Source organism: Caloenas nicobarica, chromosome 2, assembly GCF_036013445.1.
Source record: "Caloenas nicobarica isolate bCalNic1 chromosome 2, bCalNic1.hap1, whole genome shotgun sequence".
In the NCBI taxonomy this organism is placed as follows: Eukaryota; Metazoa; Chordata; class Aves; order Columbiformes; family Columbidae; genus Caloenas; species Caloenas nicobarica.
In genome coordinates, this window is record NC_088246.1 from 104,898,028 (window position 1) to 104,917,914 (window position 19,887).

The 19,887-nt window shown below is 35.2% G+C and overlaps 1 protein-coding gene across 2 annotated transcripts in view; it reads left to right on the plus strand.

Annotated features, from left to right (window-relative positions):
* NETO1 (neuropilin and tolloid like 1) overlaps positions 1 to 6,814 on the plus strand; it is a 66,945-nt gene extending 60,131 nt beyond the window's left edge. For both annotated transcript variants that reach the window (XM_065629244.1, XM_065629245.1), the window contains exons 8-10: positions 2,660 to 2,773; positions 5,047 to 5,605; positions 6,754 to 6,814. In XM_065629244.1, the coding sequence (XP_065485316.1) occupies positions 2,660 to 2,773; positions 5,047 to 5,605; positions 6,754 to 6,814 (734 nt within the window). The remainder of the gene's footprint in view (positions 1 to 2,659; positions 2,774 to 5,046; positions 5,606 to 6,753) is intronic.
* The last annotated feature ends 13,073 nt before the right edge of the window (positions 6,815 to 19,887 follow it).

The window sequence follows — 19,887 nt, forward strand, 5'->3', positions numbered from 1 at the left end:
TGATGTCCCTACCATCACTTTGCACAATTATGTCCTCTTCTTAAATCTAAAAAAAAAAAAAAAAACGTTTGTACTACTCTTATTTTTTCTCTCTTATTTCTGAAACATTTCTTAATATTTTTCATTTGGTATAAAATCTCTTGTCATTCCTTTCAGTGCAGAATGCATTAAGTATCAACTATTTCTTCTGTGCAGTTCTTTCTTCTTCTTCCTTTCACTTCCTTTACTACCTTCCTGTAATTCTTCATTTTACCACCACTATACTTCTAAATTCCTTTATTTCTGCCTTACACAGCTGTCCTTTTATTTCCTTAAATTGTTCTCTATTCTTTTGGGGTTGTTTTTCCACTATAAATCCTTTCTTTGCCATTGCATTCAGGATTAAATCAGATTGATTTTAAAGTGGCAAGAGCAAATCATAGACACCTAAGAGATTCTGCCTGCTCAGACACAGAACTCTGTTCTCACCCCTTCACTTCTATGTCCTTTCATGCCACTTTGCGTATTTTTAGTGGTTTTGGGGGGGTTTGTTTTGGTTTGGGTTTTTTTTTTGTTTTGCTTTTGGATTTTTTTTCGTTGTTGTTGGTTGGTTGGTTTTGGTTTTGTGTTCCTTTTTGTGTGTGTGTGTGTGTGTGTGCTTGGGGTTTTTTTGTTTTGTTTTTTTCCCTCCTTTATGGCATATACTTTCCTTATCCTGCACTTTTTTTTTTTTCTCATTCCCCTTTCACTCCTTGTGCTTTCTCCATTTGTCATTTAGGTCTTCTTGTGCACTTCCCACTTATTAGCATGTATTTTGAATGGGTGGCTACTCAGGTTTTCTTAGGTTTCCCTTTCACAAATTCTCTCCTTCTCTCACTTGTTTGTTTAAAGCAGGCAGTGAGACTCTTTCTGTGTGTTAGAAAGAATCAGTCCCAAAAGATCCTTGCCTTGCCCAGAAACAGGTATTGCAGCCAAAGTTTGAAAGGATGATAGTGCCTGTAGTGTGTCCCCTATATGATGTGTCACATCATGATGTATCATGATGTATCATGATGTATCACATTACATCACAGTATACTCCAGACCCAGCCCTCATAGTCCCCAAATTACAGCAGCAGATAGATAAGGAATGTCTCCAAGCATCCTCACTTGCTAATATGCATGTGTTCTGCTCTTCCTGTGCAGTTTAAAGTAAAATCTTTCCTGTACCAAACTTAACACCTGACCAGGGTCACTGCAGCTTAGGGGATGGTATAACAATTTTTTCCAAAAATTGAACAGCAGGCAGAACAAGTCTGGTTGATCGATCTTCTGCATTGGCTAAGAGATACAGTATACATATGCTGTTATATCTGAGTGGATGGTTGCATATTTGGGTGTTTATACAAGTTTAGATAGCATTTACTATTTGTTTAACAGACCATAACTGCCTTTATAATCAGTTATGGATGTCTGAACTTAAGCATTTATTGAAAAGTGGATTTCTTGACATAGTATATAGAGTCACAAGCACTTGTATTGTCCTTAGTTAGCAAACCACTGAAGCAGGTGTCCACTCTGAGCTGGTCTCTGTGATACACATATATGTTGTCACAGGAACTCCTTTTAAAGTTGAAGAATAGAAAAACTGCCATGAAGAATCAAATTCTAAGTATCAATAATATGAGCATCATAACTCCTTTCTGATTAGTTAAGACTCTTAGGTTATTTTTTTAACTTTTCCTTAAAAATAATTACAATAATGATTTGAGGTTGTTTAGCTACAAAAAAGCTTAAACAGTTCATTTTTACTGATTTAACACAATAAAGTTTGTAACTTTTTTCCAAATGAAGGAAGATTTTCTGTTTTGGTTTAAATAGAAGAAATTTGAGGAGTAATCCTTCTTTACTATGTTATATAATTTGGAGTAGTATCTTTGCAACCCCAACACCTAAGGATCTCCCAACACTTGAGTAAGTAGCACAGTTTAGTGGCATGTACAATTCCTTCTGTTGGCTTCCAAGCTGCTTCTTCACAGTAACAGAATAAGGCCTTCAGTAAAGCCTTTGTGATTCTCCTAGGCGATGGGCTTCAGGGACACTGAAGGCTTATGGTTTTTTTTCATCTTCAAACTTGTGATCGAAGGGGTAATTTTTTACTGTAGCCAAAAGGTTTTAAAATAATTTTATTTTCTCTGTTGATAAATGTTCAGGCACTGTTGATATGGGCACTAAAGTATTACACATATCTTCTTTGAGTCACACGCGTTTTCTTCTAAAACTGGAGTTCTGGCAACAAACTTTAAAATAAATTATTTCCTATACACTGTTTCTGGCTGAGATAGAGTCAACTTTTTTCACAGCAGCCCATAGCGTGCTGTGTTTTGGATCTGTGGCTGGAAGTGTTGATAACACGTCAATGACCCCCACCAATGTAGGGAGGACCAACCCACTACAGCCATGAGAGTCAGATTATGAGAAAGTCTATCTTAGACAGAACTGAAAATCTTTTGACATAGACTCTTAAAAGGTATGTGACTTGAGTGCTCTCAATGTTGCATGTTGAATATGAAATATACTCAAGGACCTGAGTTGTATAGCTTTCTCCTATTACAGGTTACGTGATCACTCTTAGATCTGTTTGTTGTGCAGAGCTGAATGATTTACTACTTAATATCAGCTTTTTCTCTTTTGTTTTTAGCCCCTTGTGAAGCCAACACATTCTTTTGCCACAGTAATATGTGTATTAATAATACATTGGTCTGCAATGGACTCCAGAATTGTGTGTATCCTTGGGATGAAAACCACTGCAAAGGTAATGTGTAGAATTCAAAACATTGAGTGGGACACAGCATATTATCCTTAGTTTCTTGCTAAGTGCGTGCCAGGTGGGTCAATGCTAAGGAAGAGTAATTCAGGGGGTGCATACATCGATAGACAAAATAGAGGTAAAAATACTAATGGATTTTACTATCAGTGTTAGCAAATTTTTTTCTTAGTGTTGATTTGTGTTGGTTACATCCTTCTGGCTGGTTGTGTCCCTCTGACAGGCTTTCTGATCATTTGGTCTCCTTTTCCTGTGCAATCTAAAATGTTAATAAAAGTCATAGTTTGGTTCTTTTGCCATAGTTACCTTTGTAGTGGAGTAACATATGGGTAGCAGGTGTCTTTTAGCTTTATACCATGCACTTGCCTAAAACACCAAGGTGAAGTGGAATTAATACTCTAAGAGAGCAACCAAATCTACCTATAATCAAGTGAAATCAAAGAGCAAGGAACAAGCACAGAAAATCAGACATAATATCTATTTCATAGGTAGGGACTAGTGTTCCTAACCAAGTGCTGAGAGTGGCTTCTAAATACTGTTCTGTGTTTCTGGGGAAAAAAAAAAAATCAACATCTGTGTTGTCTTCAGGGAAAACAGCTTAACTGACTTACATTGCAGGCTAGGGACACAGTTTGCTTCCCTGCCGCTGGCCCCTCCTGCCCCTGCTACTGCAGATTTGTTCCTGGAAACATGGGATATGCCAAATTTAGGAACCAATCAAGAAAAAATTCAGAATGAGATGGATTAGCAGTCAGCCCATAAGTCTTCTGAAGCCTGTAAAATCCTGACAAGCAGTGCAATAGGGCAAAAGCACAAATGAAAAAATACTTCAAAAGAACACAGCAAAACTGTGGCATGGAATAATATTCCTCAAAGAATCTAAACATACAATTGGGAAATAATTATCTGTTCTCTGATTTTTCAGAACCGAGGAAAGCAGAAAATATCTCCTCCTCTTTAATTTCTGGAATGATTTTCATCTTTCATTTGCCAAGTATCTTTTTATTTGGGCTTGTGCATTTATCCTCTCTTGTTTTTCTGACTAGAAAAGGAGGTTTGCTGATTGCAGCAAAAGGTTTGTTTGTAGCTGTGTTGCATTTTCTAAGTCTGCTACTTCCCCAGAGTCTGTGTTGATTAGAGAAACCTCAGGTGACTATACAAGAGAAGAAAATCAGGAGTACTGAAAAGTTCATTTTTGGTATCTAGGAGATTATGAAGAGATGGATGTTATTGTTTTGTTGCCAATAACTTTCATTTCAAAGGCTTTTTATTAAGTCCTTTGGTATGTTTTAGGTTGCCAGGAAAAATTACACTAAACTGGGTGTTGAAACTTAATCACAATTGTCAAGTGTTACTGTGTCTGTGAGAGTCTGATGCAAATGGTTTCGGTTTGGATTTATACAAGGCTCAGTCACGATCTCATGCATCTGCAGCCATTTGAAAGCAAATTACAGAGAAATATACATAATAGTAGGGTGAGATTGTTTTTCTTTTTATTATTTTACTGCATATTTTCTGTTTTTCTTCATACAAAAAGCTGAATTTGCTGGCTAACTTCCTAGAGGCCCCTGAGTAAAGGATAGTAGGTAGGATCAGCTTTTGTTTTTTATGGGTGTTTAGAAAAGTTGTAATAACTAATAGGTCAGAAACAAAAGAAATATATTGCTCACTTTTTTGTTGTTGTTTTCTGAAACCTCAGTTAAAATAACTTCTCTATTTTCTCCTGATTTATCTTTTTCATCGATAACTGTCCACAGACCTGGTCAGCTTATAAATACTAGGACTTCACTGAAATTCTCAATGCAAAAAATAATTTCTAAATCCTGTAGTCTTGCTCTTTTTTTGGTCCTAATGTCCTAGTTGCATATATTTACCGGAAGAAAGGGACAGAAAAATAGCAGAGAGAGCACCTGTAAGAATCTGGGGGCTTCGTCAGTTCAGAGGTGAATACAAAGCCATCTCCTTGCTACAGTGGTTGCTTTTTATAAAAAATGTAGATTATTATTTCATCTAATTAAGCTTGTAACATACCACTTTCCAAGTGAATAGGTAGACAGAGGACCTGTGTGTTGTCTAATTGGCTTCCACAAATACCTGATTTCTTCCTGTTTTCTTTTTGTCAGTGAGATTGATTAAGTGAATTCAGACATAGACTTGGCTCAGCTTTGCAGTAACCTGTGAATCCACCATGGTTGTTTTAATTCTTGAGCTGCACTCTTCTTGAACTTAACATCGTGATTTTTTTTTCTCCTATCACACAGAAAAGAGAAAAGCTAACCTATTGGACCAACTTACCAATACCAGTGGGACTATAATTGGGGTGACTTCTTGCATTGTGATCATCCTCATCGTTGTCTCTGTTATCGTACAGATCAAACAGCCTCGTAAAAAATTTGTCCAAAGGAAAACAGACTTTGATCAAACAGTGTTCCAGGAGGTGTTTGAGCCTCCTCATTATGAGTTATGCACTCTTAGAGGGACCGGGCCTACAGCTGACCTTGCTGATGTTGCAGATGACTTTGAAAACTATCATAAACTGCGGAGATCATCTTCAAAATGCATTCATGACCATCACTGTGGATCACAAGTGTCTAGCATTAAGGGCAGCCGTAGTAACCTCAGCACAAGAGATGCTTCTGTCTTGACAGAAATACAACCCCAGCCTGTAAAACCACTCATTCAGCCCATGAACAGGAGAAATATCCTTGTCATGAAGCATAGCTACTCACAAGATGCTGCAGATGCGTGTGACATAGATGAAATTGAAGAGGTACCAACCACAAGTCACAGGCTGTCCAGACATGATAAAGCTGTTCAGCGGTCAGTATCAATAGATTTTTGATGAAGGTTATTGTGTAAGGACTTGATTTCCCTAACATATTCACTCTTTATTCAGTAAAGATGTATTTTCTTTCTTCTTTATTTATTGTTTAAATTTCTGTTTCCTGATAGCACATACCATTATATTATCTCTCTCTTCCTGTCTCTCATCTCTGCTCCAGTTTCCTGAAGGATCCTGTATCTCACTTTTACCTTTCTATTTTATATCTTTCTTTTTCTTTTACTATTTTACACATACCCACATGCATTCACACACAGATGATCAACAGAGAACAGGTACAATTTTTAGAAACCAAAGAAGATTTTGTGTGAATCTAGTTTTTCAAAGAGCCACATACATGTGGTTCCCTTGTAACTGAGGTGGCCTTGAGTATCATCCACTGTTGTTCTAACATTTCTAAATCAATACATCAATAAGTAAAAAATACATGTATCCGTTTAAATGCATGGCACAATAATGAGAAACACAGTCCTGTGGTAAGGAAACCCCATTTCTCATGAAAAATTATGTTTTATATAATGGATGACAATTTTTGCAAAACTTTATCTGTTCCATTATTAATCACAGATTCTTCACTTCCCATATTAACATACATATATATATTGATTAGAACTTGAGACAGCATAGTGAATAGAGAATACTCATATATTTACATATCAGAGTGTGGTCAAAATGAATCTTTATAATCAATTAAAAGTCGAGCATGATATTTTTAATAAAAGAGCTATTTCTACTGTATATTGCACTTTGAATGACTGAACATATGAATGATTAAAAGCTTACGAGTAAAAGAAAAAGAAAACCAGAAACATTTACGAACCATTTATTTGAAAAAGAACACGGAAACTTTTAATATATATTTGTGTTTTCTCTTGCATGCATTATTTATGCACTTCTTGTGACTGTTTACATACCCTCCATATTTTCTTTGCACATTAAGGCTTTTCTGTCTCTTAAAAAAAAATGTTATTTGATTTTTTTAATCTAATTGCATGCCAATGTAAATTACTTCATTAATACTGATCAGATTATCAAGGTGTACTGTTTATTCAGTATCTATATGCATATATTTCTTTTTTTCTATGCAAACATTATTATTTTGAATGAAATAGCCATAACATTCCAGGTTCTGCCTCATTGGGTCTCTAAGCAAACATGAGTCTGAGTACAACACAACTAGGGTCTAAGAGACAAACCTGAGGTAAGTAAACATACCTATACAACAATTAAATAGTCTGTTGCTTTCCATTTTCTTTGTTATATTGCTAAAATGTGTGTTAGTTCTCAAGTTATATGTCACCTTGTATGGAGAGAGCCAGGTTTGAATACTGAGAAAACTGAAACAGATGACCACTTCAGCATTGTAAATTAAGCAAAATCTATTAATTCCTTAGTCTTGACAGCACTACAATAATTCCTTAGCTAAATAGAAACTTCACTCCAAACATGTTATAAAGACAGACGCTTTTCATGGCCTCGGTGTTTCATTTATGTTTGTGATTTTGTTTTGTTTTGGTTGGTTGGCTGGTTGGTTTTTTTTCTTTTTTTCCTTTTTTCTTTTTTTTTAACAAAAATAAAATTCAGAGTCCCAGCATGTGAAATAGTATGTAAAATGTGGCAACCTAACCCAAGAGAGGAAGATGTGGAACTGTTTTCGGTTCATTTTATTAATTTAACCTTGTGAAGTGTCAGCGGAAGGGTATGTGGTAGTACTGATAGATTTAGAGATTCCGTAGGACTAATGTTAATGTCTGCAAATTAAATTTCCTTTTTGGAGTTTTTTCCTAAGCTTTTCATTTTATATAATTTATTATCAACACTAAATCTCAATACACATAATCTCAGGTGTTTATACTGAAGTTATAGATACCTTCTTATTTGTCAATTTATATGTGTATATGTGTATATGTATATAAACATAGATATGTGTATACACATGTTTATATGCCTATATATGTATACAGCAATTTTACTGGGAGAGAATACATTAATGCTTTTATTGCTTCTAGATAGTTTAGGTAAATATTTGTCTGTATTTTTCCTCATAGAGAGAGCATATTTTAACTTTGTTTTACTTTCAGACAACTCTTCACACAGTCATGCAAACTATGAATGGTAAAATCTATATTGTGTTATTTCAGCTGTCTGAGAGAGTGGACATGTTTCTAATTTCATTTCATTGCCTTTATCCAAACCTAAGAAGTACAGACATATCTCACTTCCTTAGCAAGATATTCCACTGCAAAATAATACATTTCTTTTGTAATTTGTTTGCTGGACACCAAGTGCTTCTTAGTTTTTAAATACATTTGGAGATGTGCTGCAAAGCTGAAGAAGAAGTTTAGTCCTAAGTGAGACTGTCCCTTTTATTTTTTCTTATTTTAAATCTTAGTTTTATTTCAGTTGACATGTTTTATGTCTGTTAGTCACTTGTCTGTTGTGTGATATGTGGAAGATTTACATTGAACTTTTGTTATATGTGCGTTGTTTTCATTATATAGACTGCTTGAGAATAGTGCGCTCCTGGGTGATTTTGAACATGCTACAAAGAAATGTGAAACTATCATCCTTGGAAACACCAGCTAGAGGTTTTATGGACTCTCTGACCAGCTATTCTCATATCATGACAAAATTCAGCAAACAGTATTGAGTAAAATTACTAGAAGGCAATAAGACTTTGGTTATTATGCTTACTGGTCATTTATCTTTTTCTTTTTCTCTCTTCTTTTCGTTGCAAGTTAAATTCCCAATTTCAGGAACAATTTATTGAAATCAGGTATTTAGCCATTCATAATCACTTCAATAGAAATGTTTGTTGGATAAGCACCTAGCAATATGACTGAATTTGACATTGAGAAAATAATCTGCATGTATGTTACTGAATATTTGAGTTGGCAAATATCCCTTTATTAGATACATTGTAAAAAGCATGCATTCACAATTATTGCTGTAACTGTTCCATTTCTGTGTCATATGCTTGCTACTTGTAACTTTTTATATAAAGATACATAAAACAATGTATAATAATTTCTTACCTTGAGTTTAATGTCACTGTTTTCTTTCACTAAATTTACAAATCTTGTGTAATTTGGGATATTAACTTCAAAATGTAGCTTCTAGGAACCTGAAACCCATATACATCAAAGAATCAGCGGTCTCTCATCCCTCACTTATTGAAAATCAAAACACATCAATTTCTCAAGATTCAAATGAATTTATAACACATAAAGTTGATAATGTAATTTCAGTTAAAAGGTTTGTTATAACCTTCATTGTCAATTCTGTACTCTTTACTAATTTATTTCTATGGCAATTATTAGGAAGTTTGCTTCGGTGTAGCTGAGTAGCAGATCTTTATCAGTTATACAAATGTTATGGCTGGGCTCCCATTTTAGAGATACAGATATAAACCAAAATGATATCCATAATTCAAGCTGTAAACATTAATAACCAACACCAAAATCAAACCTGAGAGGTTAAGTTAGTAATTAATTATTGTAGGCTGAAAAGCCGTTATTATATAAAGTATAAAACTCCCTCATTTAAGAACTTGATAACCATGTATAAATTCATAGTTTCATTATCCATGTAAAGTGTTATCTTTCAAATTCTGTTTCAAAACAAATCCCAGTTCCTTCTCAAACATGTTGTGTCATTCATGGCTATTAGGTTTTTCTGTATAAAAATTTACTATTAATAGTTTTATTGAAAAAGTGGGAAGAATTCCATGGATCTTCCCAAAGTATAAATAAATGGGAAAAGAGAAACCTTGAAAGACTGATATAAAAAATAAGGTGATCTATATCAGCTATTCAAATATATCGTACGTATTTTACATAATTATAAATACAGGAAATCTGATTTCTATGAAACAATTTCTACAAACATGATTTATAAATGACATGAGAAGGATTTCAGGTATTTTGCTTCCTTTTTTGTATACTATATTTGCACTGTATTTTACATAATTTGATTGTAGCTTGATTAATTTGTTTGTTATTACATATTAGCTGCAAAACAGTCCTCCATCCTCTGCAGTCATTGAGCCATCTCTCAGTTACATGCATTTTTAGCATGCACTAATAGTCCATTCATGTACTTTTTTCCTTAATCTTTCCATGTCCTATCTAATGATCCTTTCTTAAGTATATTATTTGCCACATCTGTGCTTAAAATGGATGCATTTTGCATTTTTTACAAAATCTAGGGAGAATGAAAGACTTACTGAAAGAAACACATATACATGCACACACATTTATGTATATTTATAAATATTTGCTGATGGAGATAGTGTATAAATAAATATGTAAGGAGAAATCTAAATATGTGAATTTAACTTTGAATGAATTATATTGGAAAAATGCTGAAGCCTTGGATTTCAAAGTTGCTATATATTTAAGTGCCTAAATCCCAGTAAAACATAGAGTGGATCTAGTCCCTCCTAGAGAAGCGTAGAATGAAACCCATTTTATGATTTTTTCCAGTGAAGTGTTGACTGAGAGAACTTAACTGAGGAAGATATGGATATTAATAATTATGTGGCAAGCACATCCCTGCTTTCTTAAAAAAACCCGAATTGCATCAGGGAAAATGAATGAGAAACATAAAAACCTGTGTAAATAGAACAGGTCAAGCAAAGTGAGTATAGTAATATTACTTGATCTTGGAAACTCCTTTAGAAACAGGCTGTCTAATAGATAGGTATATTCTTAAACAAAAACACCACTGGAAGTGACAAAATATGTGTATATTGGGGAAACAGGGTTAAATTATGAAATTATCTACTAAAAAATAAAAACTGTATTCAAACCCAATTAAAATATTATAATTGAAATAATGAACTTTTAGTAGTTATATTCTACATATAGTCAATGTAAATAATAGCCTAGTCTGCTATACTGCAAACAGTAAGTATAACGTTTGTTTGGTTTCGCACAATGGGTGGATACCTTGATGTGATCTATAAAACTCAAAATATTAAAATAAAAGGGGTTGTTGCTGAAAGTAACAGGTTAGTTTTACCCTACTGATGATGTGTTGTTGCAATAGTAATCCTGCCTTTCCTATGAGTATTTTTTTATTATTATGGACCCACTTTTTAAAAAATCAGAAAGCAGTTCAAGCAAGCTAGTTCAAACTTCAGGTTCACACAAGTTCAATTATCTATAAAAAGAATACTCAAAACTGGTATTTGACCACATACTGTAACTGAAATTTAGCCTGTTCTATTGTACCTTTTCCATTTTATAGAAAGAAGGTTTGATGTGTTAAATTAACACAGCTATGTGTATTCTGTATAACGAGTTAGTAAATTCCTGTGGATTAGCTGAGCTGGTAGTGTTGGCTTCATGCATTTCGCTTCATGTTTATCTTAAGCTAAAACTATGAATGGTAGTAACCAGACCATTTTGGTTTGACTCGTGCAATGTGCGTGATGTATAGCGATGTTGAAAGTACGCTTATTTCTCACATATTTTTTGCAGATGAGTTTTTGTTATCACAATGCATTGCCATATTTTTCATAGGTTTGTTTCATTTTTCTCTTTCTTCCATGGGTGTGGTGTTATGCATATACTTTTCAGATTATAGCGTAAACAATCACTTGCAATCATTTTTCTCTGCTCCAGGAAATACGTCCTTTTCAGTTTGTGAAGACTTCTCTGTAGTATCATTTTAAAATCTCAGGAAGTCCATTTTGTAAACTATCCCAGTGTAAACCTTTTCTATCTTCCCAGTTCTAAAAAGAATTTGAAGGTGGGGGGGGGGTGGGGGGGGGGTGGGGACGGGAAAGGCTCTGAGAAATGTTAGTACCTTATCCTTCTATTTTTCTCCATTTTTATGCAGGAGATATTCTTTTGAACCTAGCAATTCTGTAAGCAACAGGAGGGAATAAGTGAAAGTAGAAAGGTTTCCTGCTCAAAAGAAATTGCTAGCACCAAAAAAACCAAAACAAACCAAAACAAAAACCACCAAAAAAAAAAAAAGTCAGACAGAGAAATGCATGTTAATTAGAAGAGTATGAAGGATTGCTGCTTATACCCATTTAAAAATTAACACATACATTTAGGAAAGATGGATTCCTTAGGCACCAAACAAAAATGTCCATGTCCAACTCCAAAAAATAGCTTTAATAATTCTGCTTTATAAAACACTGTTCTGCAAACAAGAATTTGACCTTTTGAGTTTTCTTGTCTCTCCCTGCTACCATAAAGATATTTCAGCTGAAGGAGCACAGCTGAAGAGCTAAGTGATATACAAATATGAAAACTGCACCACTCAAAACTCTTTTTAACACGGAAGTCTGTACTGATCTGCAAGTCTCTTATGTCCTCACCCCTGACTCAACACTTGATGTGAAGTCCTAGACACATGGCTCCACTGTTCTTCCTCATCATTACCTTAGCATCATTTGTCTTTACTCTTTGATGATCATTTCACATCTTTATCACTGCTGCCTTTCATTTCTGTCCAAAGTGAGTTTATTTCTGTTCCCTTCTCTCCTCCAAATCCATTGAAAATGTTGAAATCCTACCAGCTCACTGACCTTGTATTACACTTATATCTACCTGGCTCTTTCCCATCTATTACTTCAGAGCCAACTTAACCTTACTTTGCCTATAAACAGCAAAATGAAAGCATGTGATCACAGCATATCTTAGTTACCTTTCATTTATGCAACACAGAATAAGCTATGAAGGTGATTTGGGATGGACTGGAGTATGGGCTTATTAGGGATACTGGATTTGTATTTTAATGACTCTGCATCAGTGTTGTCTAGTCTGTGTACTTGTGGGTTTTCATGTCTTCTCCTACTATGGTCATACTTCTATATGCCACAATAAGAAACTCACATCCACCCCTTGTCTTCTCCCCATGGTACCAGCACCATTGTCAAACCAAGTTTTGTTTCAAGTGCTTCTATGTTTCCTCCTATGCTGTATTTGTCTTATTATATCCCTCCACACAACTTAAATCACCATCCTAGCTTCTTTCACATGCCTATTAAAACACATTTGAGGTGCATTGTCTGGCAAACACCTGCCAGTAGTGTGGCAGAGCTATCACCAGCAAGATAACAACATCAGCTACCAGGAGAAGCAGGAGTTGCTGCTTCCCTCCATTTTCTTTCCCAGGAAAAGGAGTCACGCTGATCTGCAATCTCCCAGCAAAGTCACTAGGAAGGAAAAAAAGGAAGCTGCCATCCCCTTCAAGCAACAAACCATAACTAGGAGAGACAATGTAAGCGACCCATGACAAAAACCAGAAGGAATAAGATTGCTCAGATTTCATTACCAAGGTAACAGGACTGACCAATACCATGCAGCAGCATTGCATCTCTCCATTCTCAAATAAAGGAAGACTGAAGTACAATCCTTCTTTATCCCAGGGAGCAGGATACCACAACTATGAGTACCAATTCTGTTCAGGGCTCTGGAAGGACTTGACAACCACTTGCATAAGTGTATAGGCAGACAAGGACTTACTGAGCCTATAGAGACAGTCTTGTGTGGCCACGTGCAGTGGACAGCTCTGCAACATATACTGACTTAGACTTTTTCAGTTTACCATTCCGCAGTCTGTCCTCCTCAGCTCCAGTGAGAGAAACAGTAAACGCACTCAACTATTTCTAAGATGGTGGATTCATCAGAAAGTAATTACTTGGCATATAGTTTAGTTGGATGTGAAAGGCATCTGTGGCACTTGCTGCAGCTGTTAAACAAAAAACCAAACCAAAACAAAACAAAGTAGCTTTTGCACAAATCCTGAATACACATATCTGGTTCAATGAACCATTCAGCTGCATCAACTGCATCAGTAAATTAAGACCTCTTCCATATGAGGTTTTGCTAATTATATTGCAGGGCCATGTAACATACTCTGTTCACAACATCCCTCTATATCCTCATTTCTCCAGAGTTCAGTGAAAATTTTAATTAGGAAAAATAATTTTGTTGAAAATGAATGGCTTTCACTGTCTTTAGTGAGGCACAGAATATAACTCACATTAGTGAAGGAGAGCTTCATTCCTTATTTCTTGTTTAGCGCTAGAGGAGTTTTCAACATCAGTGAAAATACAGGTGAGCTGCTCTTTTCCTTTGTCTCACAAATCAGCAATGCAAAGCAGACTCTATACTTAGGTGACCCATGTAAGCTAGTAAAACAAAGGAAAATAATGCCAGCAGTCTAAAGTAAGCATATTTTCCCAATGATCAATGCAACTATAATATTTTTAACAGTAACAAGACTAACATCCGAACACTTGGTTACTATACGAACCCAGTCCTCACCCCCACTTTTGTAACAAATTTCATATTATCATAAAGTGGAGTTCAGCTGAGGAATATAAATGATTTTATATTTGTATACCAGATTCAAATTATAAATCTAACATTTAAAAATCTATAGCAAGGACTTGGCATCCTTTATCTTAGAACAGATATTTTAAATACAGTTGATTTTGCTGGCCAGAAAGAATTATTGTCTTCTTTCTTTTCAGAGACAAGTCTTTGCATTTTTAGTTTTTCTTGCCAAATGGAAGAAATTTTTAATTCCTTTCTAACTTTTTAACTCCAGCATTCTACTGACTGTTTTGGTGTAGAAAACATCCATGGGGTGGTTTTGTTTCATATTCTGAGCGTATCTGGCACCTCTTTAGTAATGAAACAGTACATTACAGCTCTGCCTGCAGGAGGAATTTCGTCAGCTGTTATGTAAACTGCATGGCAAAGATCCAGGCCCAGAGACTTGTCTTGTCATTTGAGAATAACTTTAGTGACATAAAGGATCTTGTTAACATTTAGTGTGTTGGTGGAAGGTCTACACCAGTCTAGGTGAATATTGAGCCTTAGTTAGTTATTAATAACATAAATCTTAAATTATTAGAAATAATATGAATATGACATCTCTATTTATTAATATCACCATCACATTGGTGATTGAAAAAGGGAGTGATATTAACATGGAATATTTTCAGTTCATAGCAGAAGAAAGCAAAGATAATGTGACATTACTATTTATGCTAGGGTTTTCAGAACTATTATTCTTCTCCTTAAATTCAGCTAGAATTCTTAGTTTTACTCCTCCTACCCCTTTTGTAACGCAAACTTTGTACTCTGGATATGTCTACTGGATGAACATCTGTTTTGTAATTCAGTAGCTTATTTTGGTGGAGACGCAAAAGGAAAAAAAATATTTGCTGTTATATAATATACAGCTTTTTTTAAAAAGTCTATCAGATGTTCTTAGAGTTTAACTGAATCACTTAATGTGATCTGGAAAACTATTAGATCCAAGATGCATAAAAATAAAAATAGGAAAGTACTCTGGAAGCTCTGCATGGTTTTAGTTCTCTGAGATTTTGTGATTCAACTAGCTTTGATCAAAAGGCAAAAATCTCAACAGGCATAAACTTTTATGGAAAACTCAACAGGAACATAAACTTTATGTAGCATAAAGTTTTAAACACACATCTGTTTGGAATATATGGACAAAACAAAGGGAACATTTAGGAACTTTTCTAATTTTTTCAGAAAATGAATGATTCTTCTATCTCAGAACTAATCAAACAGACTTTGCACAGGCTCCTTTCTGTATAATCTGTGCATCATGATGAACAAAACATTTAAATAGGAAGTAAAAAATGCAATCTTTCAGAAGCAACAGTAGTAGAACACGGTAGGGAAAATGTTTAGAAGTATGGTGTTATTTTGAATCTGGTAAATATAATACTACCCTCAAATACTGCAAAACTTACCATCTTCTTTTGATTTCCTTACTATAAGGCATATGGTTTCAAGCTGCTACATAGCAAGAGGGTAAGATCCAGTGAAGTCACTAGAAAACTTTTTTTCTTACTGATGCTCTTGTCTAGTTCCTGAATCTGGATCTTGTCATCCAGTCTGTGAGGGTGAGCTCACCACACTCTGTTGACTACGACAATAAATGAGCTAATTATTCAGAGATGATGCCCTTTGTGACAGACTTGTGGTCATTTTCTTTAGCACTGCAAATCCCACCTCCAGCTGTGATGGTAATAACAGAAGTTAGTGGGTGATGGAGAACTTGTTCTAGATAAGCCTTAACTATATATCTATATCGTCTGTACCTATCTTTATATTTTAGCACTCAAAGTAGAAAAAGTAAGGTATCTAATTTAATTTAAAATACATTCCATTGTTCTGGTTTGATTTTCTTTAGCATTCTTGAGACTTTTTTATTGATAAACAACTATTGGAATTATTTCTTGTTGAACACCATGGCTCAAATGACATTTAACTTGAGTATGAAGCTCTGAAGATTGAAATTTTTGTATTCCCCTGCCCACCCCCCTCTTCCCCCCTCCTCCATTTATTAACATTTTAAAGCTCTCAAAGCCTCTCAGGAGCCGTTATCCAGTTTGGAGCTGACTTTTGTCAGTGATGAATACCAGCTGGGTCAGAAGAAAGAAGAAAATCTCTGCATATGAAGACTACTGATGTATTTTCTCAATGTGAAGAACAACCTGAGTACTATAGACACATGGATACTTTTGTTGTTAGGGGAGAAACAAGACCTCAAGTTCCAACTAGCAAAGTTGATACCATAGTTGTATTTTCACCATGCGAAAACAGTCATTATTCTCTTTATCAAAGTACATAGAAGAGAAAGTGGAAAGCAAAGGAGGCTTCTAAAGAAGAAAATATCTCAAACCTCAACAGTGGTAAGTAAATAAATCATTGTACACTTGTGCATAAAATTAATGTACAGAATACCATGGAGTGAAGCCACTTCTCTTCCTTTTGGACAATTTTCAAGCCCTGTAATGAGTTTATGGGGTTTGGTTTTAGGCAGGAATCAGGCTAACATTTTAGTTATGTTTTCTTCATCTAGTTCTAAGAATTATGAACTCTCTGCGTTCATAAATACTTTTGAAAACTGTTCGCCAGGCAGTTCCAACACCTTCTTCTGCTCTATATATTCTATAGCTCATTTGGAAACAGGAACTATGCTATGGAACTCCTGTTGAGCCTAGCAAAAACAATGCATAGCCAGGGCATCTAGCCAGTACTGTAATCATAGTGCATTGCTTGAAGGGGAAAAATGCAATGATTTAATATAAGGTCACATTTGAGAACCAAATCCATAGAAACCTGGAAAAGGAACTTTTAGTGAAAAGGCAGTGCCAAGTTATTTCCGAGGATCTTGAATTTTTCCTTTTCAAAAGGAAAGGTCAAAGGTCTAAATTGATAACAAGCTTGGTGGTGGAGAAAGCGGGAACAAAAGCATAAGCCAGATTTTTTTTTTCTTTCATGATAATACTGATGCCTATCTCTAAATCTACTGCTTGGGTGATGTATTGTTTGGGGAGAATTCTGTGCTGATACAGGTATTCCATCATAACATGTAATGATGCTTATGCAAGCCTCCCCCATGTTTGCTATTGAAGTTTCATAAAATTCATAAATTCAATAAACATGGTATAAGATTATTACAGCATTTTGTCTTTCCTGTTTTCAACAGGAAATACATTCTAGATTTAAAATTTGCAGGAAGCTCAAGTTTGAGCAAAAGTCATGAATCCCTCCTCTCCCTCCAGTCATGCATATAGCAGAGTTTAATGCAGACTAATTTGTAAAAATGTGGTGTATATGTTGACATATGCAATCAATTTTCTAATATGGCATGCTTTCTGTCACTTAGTATGCATATCTCCCAGGTACCTGGATACTCCATTATGAATGCAAGAGCTTATAGGTCCCCAGAGGGCAATAAGCAGTCATCAGATTGCTGAAAACTGCAAATGTGCCCAAGGTGATGCTGCAAGTATTTGAACTAATATTGCACAAAGAAGTTGGACAGAGAAATATAAAGCAAGGTTTTCATCTGTTTCCAGAACATTTCACGCTTGGCATTACAAAATGTATTTCAATTGCTATGATGATGAATAAAAATTAAAAAGATTTATCAGTTTGCTTTCTGAAGATGACGGTAGCATCTCATTCTGGGAGGGGAAAAGATGTCACTAAAATGTCATGATACTTGGAAAACATCTGTTCTACCAGATCATGGCTAAAGAAACTCCACACTTTGTGTTTTGGTCTTGGTTTTTATGTCTTTCAATCACTCAACAAATATTAAAAGCTGTTAGTCAAAGATAGGTAATGTCTAAAAGCCAAATCTTTCTTCAAGATCTTGGATGGATTGGACCGTCACTTGAACAAATACAGCAGGAGACAAAGGGAATGATGGGTACTTGGCATTTCCCCAAGCCTATGCCACTGCAGGGAGAGTAGGGAAGGAACAGCCTTATCTGAAAAACTTCAAGAGGTTTTTTAGACTCGGTAACCCTACTGTACATGAGAAACCAAAGCACTGTAAGTAAAGTCCCTCTTCTGTAAAAGTATTTATGTTGCTGCCATCAAAAGAATATGAGAGGCAGAATCGAGCTGTCTGAAATTTTTCTTATTTATTGCTAGATGATTGCTCACCTGCATTATTTTTCATGGAATAAAATTGGTCTCCTTCTGAAATTGATGTAGGAGTTTTCAAGCTTAGTCTCCCACATGAAAGAAAATGGCCTTTAACCAATGGGCCAAGGAGTTGGACTCTCCCTTCTTTTGTTTCACTTTTCCTCTTGTTCTAATGAACAGTTGTCTTTAGAGAGCAAAGGAATAGCTCTCACAAGAGTAATTTAAGAGAGAACTATGCAAGAACATCTAGAGTAAGTTCTCAACTTACTCTAGTTCAACTAATTCTACATTATTTTTTCAGAGAAAGGTTCAATATTTATTGCGTTTAAATAGAGCTACCTTATCAGCAAGGTGTTTAGACACCTCAGGTTTTAGTGCAGGACAGGTTTCAGACACTTCAGTATGGCAGTCACTTTCTATTGGAAAGCTCAGTGTCCAGCTTTGTCATGTCAATGAATTCACAGTCAAAGTTACTTTCCTCATGAGTACTTATTTCTTTCTGCTAGATTGGGAAGATGAAGAGAAGAAAGTAACATATTTTATCTGAAGTCAGTTCCTAATTCAATTAGAGCTTCATCTTGGCCCCATTGAATTCACCAGGCTTTTTGCCACTGACTTTAATAAGGTTAGAATCAGACTTATAACACTGAGTTTCTTATTTCTTCCAGACAACCAATTAAAATATTAAGTATCACAGAGTGAATCTTCCTTCTTGTCTGCCTGTCCCTTGATATTGCATTATTGCTTTTTCTTCTGTCCTTCATAAAGTTTTAATTAAGAGCTCCTTTGTGTGCAGGTAAAAGGGGCTATTCCATTTTAAAAATTTTCAGGATATGCTTCAGTTTTGATGATTTCTAAAGAAAGTAAAAATACGAACGTAATTTTTTTCTAGTGGAAGCATAATCTAACAAGTGTGTTTGCCTGAGGATGAATTGTGAAATGAGGTGATGAATAAGGAATATGAGGGTAAGGATGCACACCATCTCCTCTTTTAATTAAAGAAGAAACAAATGTCTTCAGTTAATAAAAATCCTGATTCTCATCAAGGCGCTCCAGAGAAAATAAACCTCCTTTCTATTTCACAGAATGTCCATTGTGAAAACAAGATTAATATTACCGATAGTTGGTTTCATTTCTTAAGCCTCATCGCATTCTTATCTATCCATTCTTCTTTTTAAACCTGTTAGATCGGTGCTTATTATTTTACATCAGTGACAACTAAAAGTAATGTCCTTTGACTCAGTTGCTGGCATTGTTTGCTATGACCGACAATACAGGTGAAAAGAGTGTGATACCGGGGACAAGAGATTCAGATAAGAGTGTAAAGGAAGAGATGTGGGCAAGGCAACATCTCTAAAAGTGTACTCGAATGCTAGTATGTTCTTCCATGAAGAACACCACTTGTGTGGTGGAGAGGAGAAGGGAAAGAGAAAGGGAATGATTTGGCTTGATTTTTATTCAGATTTGTCCTAGTGACCATGCACTTGTTGAGTTGCAGTGTATGTACCAGCAATACTGCCTGGCTAAGACTTGAATGGAAGTGTATTGCCCTCTTTTAAAGTACATGTTTGAAAATCATAACTTTGGTCTAAGCAAAGATTTTGCACTACAGTTACTAACTTATACCTGATGTGTGAGGCCAAAAAGATATGTTACCACTCTTCTTTGCAGGTACACAAACAGTATATGTAAGATGATAGTTGAAGACCTTTGTAGGGCATCTGAAACTGATGAAAAGTTAAATTTTTACTTGGATTTCAAAACTGTAGGAAGATAGAAGAGGAGAAAGTAAAATCACATCCAATCTACTG